The sequence below is a fragment of the Vicia villosa genome, linkage group LG7, assembly GCF_029867415.1.
Source record: "Vicia villosa cultivar HV-30 ecotype Madison, WI linkage group LG7, Vvil1.0, whole genome shotgun sequence".
NCBI lineage: Eukaryota > Viridiplantae > Streptophyta > Magnoliopsida > Fabales > Fabaceae > Vicia > Vicia villosa.
In genome coordinates this window covers 22,979,358-22,988,665 of record NC_081186.1, presented here as the reverse complement: position 1 = coordinate 22,988,665, position 9,308 = coordinate 22,979,358, and the positions used below count along the sequence as shown (strand labels likewise).

Below are 9,308 nucleotides of genomic sequence, written 5' to 3'. Positions count from 1 at the left end.
TGGGAGTAGTGGAGAAAAATATCCCAAGAAGAGATGGTGAGGAGGACGATGCTCATTGAGACTAATCTTCTTAAATACTTTTGGACTGACGTAGTAAGCACTACTTGCTATGTAATGAACCATGACTTGATAAGACCAATTCTAAAGGTGACGCCTTATGAGTTATATAAACGAAGAAAGCCAAATATTTATCACTTACATGTCTTCATATGCAAGTGCTTTGTTCTTATCAACATAAAGGATAATATTTAAAAATTTGACGCAAAAATTGATGAAGGTTTATTTTTAGGATATTTCACTTCTAGGTAAGCTTTTAGAGCTTTTAATAAAAAAAACCACGACTATAGAAGAATCAATTCATGTTATCTTTGATGAGTCTAATCCATTTTCTATAGAGGTAGAAGTTGTTGATTGTTCAGGTATCCTCGAAAAAATATCTCTAGAAGATAAATATCAAGAAACAGAATAAGATCAAAGTTAAACTAAAGATATTTAAGCTAAAGAAGTAAACATAGATCATCAAAATCTTCCCAAAGAATGGAGGAATGCTAAAGACCATCCAATTTAAAATGTTATTGGAGATATTTTTACAGAGGTCATAATTCGACAATCCCTTAGCAAGATATGTGATCATATGACTTTTATTTCCTAAATTGAGTCAAAGAAAGTTGATGAGATCCCCATCATGAACGTTGGTATCTAGTTATGCAAGAAGAGTTAAATCAATTTGAAAGAAAAAACGTTTGAGAGCTTGTTCCCAGTGCTTCAGCTAATCAAAGTGATTGGAACCCGTTAGACTTTTCGCAACAAGATTGACGAGGATGGAAATATAAATAAAGCGAGACTTATTGCAAAAGGATACAGTCAATAAGAAGACATAGATTTTGATAAAACTTATACCCCTGTAGCTTAATTAGAATCCATAAGGATGCTTCTAGTTTTCTCATGCATCATGAATTTTAAATTGTTTACAAATAAATGTAAATAATGCATTCTTGAGCGATTATATCAAAGAGAAAATGTTTGTTGATCAACTTATGTGTTTTGCAAACCCTTTTTTTCTAGATCATACAAACTTTTTAAAATTTTTTAATTTTTTTTTTGCTTTCGCACTTTTGTTCTCAGAAGAATGTGTCATGGTAATCCAAAGCTCGTGCCAAGAGATCATGAAACTATTCTCAACAAAAATCAAAATCGGTATTCCCCAAACCTTTGTTATTTAGCAGGAGCTCGTTTACTACTCGAGCTAAGTATTTGATTTATTTTCATACTATTTAATTGATCTGGACAATAAATGATGCCTCATAGATGAAGTTACCTGCATTAAATGAGAACAGAGGAACACCTATTCCTCACGCTCGCTTCTTTCGCTTTTATTCTAGGTTATGCCTTTGTGAGCGACACACAACAAAATGTTTTTTTTAAGATACATATTAAAAAAACTTAAAAATTTGGATTAAACACATGACGAGTGCTAGCAACACTCTTTCAAACACTCACTTTTTGATTGGTTAAAACTTATGTAGGTCCCTCACTTTGGAAATAGATCTCACACATATTTCAACAAATAAAAAAGTGAGTGTTGAAAAAAGAGTATGGCTAGCATTTCTCTTAAATATATTAATCTACAAATAATGTTTTAGAAAAATTTACATATAAAATAAATACATTAAATTTTTTTTTAACATATGATGAAAAAATGAGAACACTTTATAAAATGAACATTAGCCGACTCAACATATTTTGTCTTGACCTCCTGTTTCTTCCACCCACAATCTCAGTCTGTTACTCTCTTGTTCTGAACTGAAACCATTATTAACAAAAACCAACATTATACTATTTTCTACTCCTTCTTAATATTTTGTAATGGATTTGGTCTTCGCTCCGAAACCCCATACTTTGATTTTCAAGCCACCTTCTTCTTTTCTCTTTCTTCCTAACAACTTCCACTCTTTTCGCCCTCTCTATGCTTCTAAACATCTCAAGATTCAATGTGAACTTGAAGGCAAACTCAACGGCTCTCATTCTGCTGATTTTGACGCTCGTTTCGTTGATAGGGTATTCTTTTTTCTTCCTTTCTTTCTCAACCCTTTTGCTTTTCTGCCTTTATTTATTTAGGTTAAATTTTAATTCAATTTTCTGACTTTTCAACACTTGTTTGAATTTTCCTTCGCGACACGCCTACTCTTAGAGGTGTCCGAACAGTTTATATACTAGTTTGAATTTAGATTGTGGAATTAGCATTGAAAGTGCTGAGAGAATGTTATGATAGCATTTTATGCCACTCTCTATTGAACTTACTGGACAGATTAATGGTATAATTGAATGAAGTGATTCTAACTAATGACTTCTTTTTTATAAGAATGTGAATTTTCCATTCAACTACTATCTATAACTAGGACCTGTTAAGCCCTTGACTATGAAGCAGAAACACACTGGACACAGAGTTCTGACACTCATACATTGACACCAGTAATAATTTAAAATGTTGCATCATTCATGCAATATTCTTTCTCTATTATTTATTTATTTATAACTTTCTCTCTAAGTTTGGTGGCGGGATTCCTAGTAGAATTTAAAGTATTATGAGGGACTTCTGTTGGTTAAGGAATGGGGAAACTAACTGGGATCAATACCGTAGCGGTGAGGGGCCGCTATGAGGGCAGGGCTACTGTCGAGTGTCGATAGTACTTTGCAGACTAATAGCGTAGTGGTGAGGGGCTATCCCGCCATGCTACACCGATATAGCGATTCTATGGCGTGCTATTGACAACTTAGAGTCATGCATGCTTACTGAATATATACACAAGACTGGATCATAGTACATGCAGTTTATAGATGATACAACTTAAGTTAGGGAGTCAAGAGAATGAATAAATAGAAAGTTAAAAACACACGAGTTTTGTTAAAGTAGGAATGAAATGAAATGTAAATTTATTACGAGATACACAAATCATATCTTAGAGGTGATTTTTTATTTTAGAAGTTAAGTATTTTAATTTTGAACGCGTTGAATGCGCCAACCTTTGATAAATATTTACTATTTTAGGTTATTAAACAATGGTCTTAGGGCACTCATTAGCCGTTTCCGTTGAAGAATACAATACCATAAATCACATGTTACATGTTTAAGTAACTTGAGTCCATCATACAAATAAATGGTGGGTGGTCCGATAGCAGAAACCTGATAGCAGGTGGCCTACCGGATCTTAAACTAGGCTCTGATACCATGTTAAAAAATATGGCTGGCCTAACTCAACCTTACAAAACCGGCTTGTCGGGTGAGGATTGCCCCCACATATAAGTGTATGTTTAGGCCATAAATTATCCTATGTGGGACTCTTAACAGAGAAAATTGTAGATTCTTCTCTTAGGTGATTTGAACATATATTCTGAATCATCATAGAAACGCGACTATGGAGGATAGATCACATAAAGGATAGTCAAATAGTTAGAGAAAGAAAAGAAGACCAGACATCAGAGACAACTTGGTCTACCATCAAGAGAGATTTAGAATTAAAATGTCAACCTATATACTAATCTAAACTATTTTTGTTGGTTTGATTTGGTCGCCCATGACAGAACATATTGATAGTTGTTTTGTGTTCTTTTTTTAAAGAATATCTTATCCCTGATTAGTACACGATACACCCACTCTGTAAAATTTTGGCTAAATGGATACTGGTTTGGTCCCTCCCTTCATTATTTTTTGTTTGTTTTATAATTTGATCAATCGATAAGGTCCTTTGTCATGATTATACACTACAATATGGTCCTCCGTGCATATGATATTTTTTTGGTTCTATATCTGTATGTTATCATCTACTATACTTACCTTTTTAAAAATCATAATAATATACAAAATTTCACCATATGATCTTTTGTATTTTTTCTCTGCATATTAGTCTTCACGGAAGTATATTGTTTTAACTTTAATTATTACTCCAGTGTATTCAGTTAACGTGATAGCATTAAGAAATTAGGATATATAATTCCTTGTTTATATAAATGCTTTCCGATTAATTGTTCTGTTGAAAATATGCTGTCAGCTTGCCAATAAAACTAGTAGGTTATTTGTAGAAGTATATTTGATTTGACAATTAAATTTCTATTCTAGCAAAAGGCACTGGAAGCAGCTATGAATGATATAAACAGCTCTTTCGGAAAAGGTAGTGTTACGAGATTGGGCAGTGCTGGTGGAGCTTTGGTGTATGTATCTTCCTCACATTCTCTATCATCTGTCTTGTGTATCCACCAAACTGTTCTAAATAGTTTGAATAACATCAGTTTATGCTGTTATTATTTTCTGTGATTTAGATCACATAACTTGACATGACAGATTTTCTATCCTCTGGAATGTTGTAGTGAAACCTTTCCCAGTGGATGTTTGTCGTTAGACTTTGCTTTGGGTGGCGGTCTTCCAAAAGGAAGAATTGTAGAGGTATTGACCGTATTGACTCTATAGTCTTTGATGTTGTTGGAGTATAATTTACTCTTTATTTATTTATTTATTTATTGAAGAGTATGATATATTCTGTGCTTAAAATTTATTGGAGCATGAAATCGAAGTTTGTTAGGCTTTGAAAAGAAATTTATTCTTTAAAAGGATGCTGACAGTATCTGCTATATCTGTTTCCAGATATTTGGACCAGAAAGCAGTGGGAAAACCACCTTAGCACTTCATGCTATTGCAGAAGTACAGGTAATTCATCTGGAGTTTTCCCATTCTTTGATTCCTGATCATGATTATGGATTTGAATCAATGTGCAATGTTGTTTATGTATGCGCAGAAGTTAGGAGGCAATGCAATGCTTGTTGATGCAGAGCATGCTTTTGATCCCGCATATTCTAAAGCATTAGGAGTGGATGTAGAAAATTTAATCGTGTGCCAACCAGATCATGGAGAGATGGCTCTTGAGAGTAATGCTTTTGACTTGTGGTTGTGTTCGAATGGATTAGATAATTTTGGTGGTGCCCATATGGTGTCTGTGAATTGATTGAACTTTGCCTATTGTAGTCGCAGATCGTATGTGTAGATCTGGTGCCATAGATCTCATTTGTGTTGACTCCGTCTCAGCTCTCACTCCCCGAGCAGAAGTTGAAGTAAAGATCCAAATTTCTTTGCTTTAGGTAATTTTATTTAATCATTTACAGGATTGCATTTCGTTCTAACCAATTTTTTCATTTAAATGCATAGGGTGAGATTGGAATGCAGCAAATGGGATTGCAGGCTCGTCTTATGAGCCAAGCTTTGCGTAAGATGTCTGGAAATGCATCTAAAGCTGGTTGTACGCTTATATTTTTGAACCAAATAAGATACAAGGTACTTGTATTTGATTATAACTACAATCTATTCTTAATTGCACAATCATAATCGTGCGAGTTCAATGATATATCTCACTGTTAAACCTCTTGCTTTAGTTTATATGGTTTGTTTTTCTCTTTACCTCTGAAGATTGGTGTCTACTATGGAAATCCAGAAGTGACAAGTGGTGGAATTGCATTGAAGTTTTTTGCATCGGTTCGGCTAGAAATTCGTTCTATAGGGAAGATAAAGTCTGTAAGTACAATGGCTTTTTGTTGCTAATTGGCGGTCTTTCTACTCCAAATATCAGCAGTTTTTACATTCAAGTGATTATTTGTTCCTAATTTTTTGATTATAATATCAAGATTGTTTAATATGAAGAACTACTTTGCATTTCGATTTCCTTTTAGGCCAAAGGAGATGAAGAAGTTGGCCTTAAAGTTCGTGTACGAGTGCAAAAGAGCAAGGTAACCACAGCATTTCTATATTTGAAAAATTTCCTTTTGAGAATCACTTTCGTAAACTAAAATAGCTTATGCCAGGTATTTGTAAACTAAAAATATCACTTTTTACCCACCCTTGAAAATCACTTTTTTCTAAAACTAAAACAAGAGCTGTAAAGTCTAGATTATTCTTAACATTAATTAAGATATTGAAATATTTTTATATATTCTATCTGAATCAGATATAAATGTTGTAATCTTCATCTACTTTGGAAATAATTAATTTGAGAATTTGTTTTAGGTGTCAAGGCCTTACAAAGTAGCTGAATTTGACATCTCATTTGGTGAGGGAGTCAATAAGCTGGTGAGTGCCGGAACAGAAAATCACTTTAACATTTAGCGAATATCATTATTTTGAATTTTCATTTTGAATGCAGGGTTGCATTTTAGATTGTGCAGAAATGATGAATATTGTCTTAAAGAAGGGCTCTTGGTACAGTTATGGGGAGCATCGGTATATATTTGATGACCTCTTTGATTATTCTTCGTGTTTTACATCCTTCAACATAGGGACTAGAGAAGGAAAATTTAGTCGAGCTTCGAATAAATTAATGGTAATCGTCTAAATCTATATCTTGAAACAGGTTAGGACAGGGAAGAGACAAAACATTGCAGTACTTGAAGGAGAATCCGCATCTTTTGGAAGAAGTTGAAAAGGTCGGATATTCTGATCTTGCTATATGCTGTACTCTATATGTTAGATACAAACCTTATTGACCTATATATGAAATTCAATAATGTGATGGTATGTATAAGAAAAGCGAACACTTCTCGCAAGTTTATGGCTGACTGGTAAAATATCACAATTTTTAGATTCACATGTCATGTATACAAGATATGTAAGATTTTAATATGAATCGTAAATTAATTTGCAGGTAGTTCGGTCTTCAATGAATGATGGAACTAACCAAACAAGCTTTTTACACGCGAAGAATAATCCATTGCTTCATCAAGACGAAGATATATACGAGGAAAGTCTATGATGAGGAGGTTGTTTTTTGTTGTTAAGTTTGGGTGATAGATTGCAGGTTTATAGAATTGGAAATATTCTTTCTTCAACAGAAATGGAACTGGAGGTGTCTTTGATGATTAGGTTGTTTATTTTTTTCATCCCGTTCCATTGGTAAATGTTGTGGAAACTGATGGTATATCAAAACATGAGAAACAAAAATTCTAATTAGTGTGAATGATATTCAATTTTCCATGAAACAAAGGCATAACGGTATTGGATGTAATTAATTTAACATTGCATAACTGTGGTTAAATGTATATCATGTAAAAGACTACCTATGATAAGTCATAACTCATTACCATCACTATTATATTCTTAATTTCGTCATTTCTTTTACATTTGAACAATGCTATTTAAGCACACACAGTTGATAAATGTATATATGATATAGTATAAAATAGATTAATATATTAATACTTAGTGTCTTGTCTAGGGATGGAAACGGGTCAGGTGCGGGTTTCAGATTATCCAAACTCGCACGCGAAGACTGCATCTGAACCCAAACCCAAAGATTGTCCGGGCGGTAAAATAACATTCACGTCCTCACCTGTTGGGTTCGGATTTTCACCCGAATTCACAATATATATATATATATATATATATATATATATATATATATATATATATATATATATATATATATATATATATATATAGCCCAATCCACTCTTTGGCGTAAATCGGCCCAATAAGTATTTGTCTGACTCACGAGAGCCAATAGGGTATACTTCTCCCTCTCATTCCAAGCACGGATGGGGATTAGCCGAGCATGTTGGGACATCATCCCCGCCAACGGCTAGTATCCAAGCACGACTAGTCAATTGTCCCATATACTCTAGGCCGGAAGTCACGCTTAGGCCCACAAATATAGGAGATCCATTCCACTCCAAGAAGAACACTATAAATAGCCCTCTATCTCTAGAGGGCAAGGTAATCCAAACTTTGCCCAAAATATCATACTTTCTGTTGTACCTAGTTGTTCTCTTACTTACTTTAACATTGGAGTATCTTGCAGGTACAACCACTTTTTTTCTCAACCATCACCGAAGATCAAGCCCACCGTTGCTGGCCATCTATTGTGTCTGACGCGAACAAATATCAAGAACCCTAACCCCAATTTCGAACCCTAATGCCCAAAGTTTCCAGATTTAAACAATCTCATGCAATCAAAACAAAATCCTAAGCTAAGTTTGAGATTATCTTTTTTCAGTAAGTCCTTTTCGTATAAGTTCCCTCTCCGTCTCTAATCTCTTTCTCTATTATGAATCGCAGGTACAAATCAAATAGGGTCTGGCTCAGAGAAATTAAGGTTCTAATGATAACCCTAACTCTCTTTTGATGATGAGATTTAGTGTAGGGCAAGGATTCACAGTTGTTTCAAGGGTTCAAAAATTTGTCCTCCTTTCAGAATTTGTCTTAGGTTTTTATAGGCATTAAGATTAGATTAAATTAGGAAGTTAGATATTTAGGTTATTATTAGTTTGATTTAGAAATTAGAGGTTTGATTTTGTTGTAAGTTTTCAGATTTGTAATTGTATTTGGACTATTACTTGTACCGATTCATCATTAAGATTTTCTTTCCAATCTTTGATTCGTTTGAGATTTGATTTGACATGGAGATTGGGCTTTTAGGGTTGATTGAAGAATTTAGGGTTTAATGTTAGAGATAGAGGGCGTGCGGCGGCCAAAAGGTCAGTAAACCCTAGTTGACTGTTAGTCAACTTAATCAATAATAGAAATAATAATAAATGGATAATAATAATAATAATAATAATAATAATAATAATAATAATAATAATAATAATGAAAATAACAAAAAAAATCTGATAAATTTAATATTAATAATAAGACCATTAATAGTAAGGTAATAATAATGCGAATAAAAAAATGAAACTCAGTTGATTTTGGTCAAATTTTGAGAGATATTATTGACTTGGGCTAAAAACATTGGTTAGTTAGGCTCAATAAAATGTACCTTTCACTTTAGAAATACACCATACCTTTTAAATTAAATGGCTTCAAGAATGGGCTTAACAATTTGAATGATAAGCCCGCTGATTTAATAAATACCCCCCCTTTATTCAGTTCTTGCAAGAAGAAAATGCATAAATGCACCCCTCTAAGTAACTTTATCATAAAATTTAGAGTACACAATTAGCGCAATACTAGTTAATCGTAACTTGAATAATCAATATTATGAGATAAATTATTATCTGAAATAAATTTGATATTGAAATTGACTGGGAAAATTTGGGGTATGACATCTGCCCCTATTTAATATTATTCAATTGAAGGGCGCGAAAATACGAAGTTCTCGTGCGCTCGGATCGAAGATTTATTAAATACTGGAAAACCCAAAATTTGACTTGAGTTTGAAAAGGATAGTCTGCTAAAGCCTCAGGACTAACATAGCATATTGTATGGTAAGTTTTGCATATCTGTCACAACCTAGAGGATGAATAAGACAAGTTTGGATAGTTCGTTGTCG

At 33.5% G+C, this 9,308-nt stretch overlaps 1 protein-coding gene across 2 annotated transcripts; it reads left to right on the top strand.

Annotated features, from left to right (window-relative positions):
- The first annotated feature begins 1,740 nt into the window (after window positions 1-1,740).
- LOC131620386 (DNA repair protein recA homolog 1, chloroplastic-like) lies at window positions 1,741-7,139 on the top strand. Of its 2 annotated transcripts, none has more exons than XM_058891451.1 (13): window positions 1,741-2,058; window positions 4,118-4,209; window positions 4,366-4,441; window positions 4,640-4,702; window positions 4,791-4,920; window positions 5,024-5,103; window positions 5,198-5,323; window positions 5,456-5,560; window positions 5,716-5,772; window positions 6,050-6,112; window positions 6,186-6,262; window positions 6,393-6,465; window positions 6,684-7,139. In XM_058891451.1, exons 1-13 carry the CDS (start codon window positions 1,867-1,869, stop codon window positions 6,789-6,791), a joined length of 1,242 nt encoding a protein of 413 aa, XP_058747434.1. In that variant the 5' UTR covers window positions 1,741-1,866; the 3' UTR covers window positions 6,792-7,139. The 2 variants fall into 2 exon arrangements, with proteins under 2 accessions (XP_058747434.1, XP_058747433.1); XM_058891450.1 differs by having other exon boundaries at window positions 5,018-5,103.
- The last annotated feature ends 2,169 nt before the right edge of the window (window positions 7,140-9,308 follow it).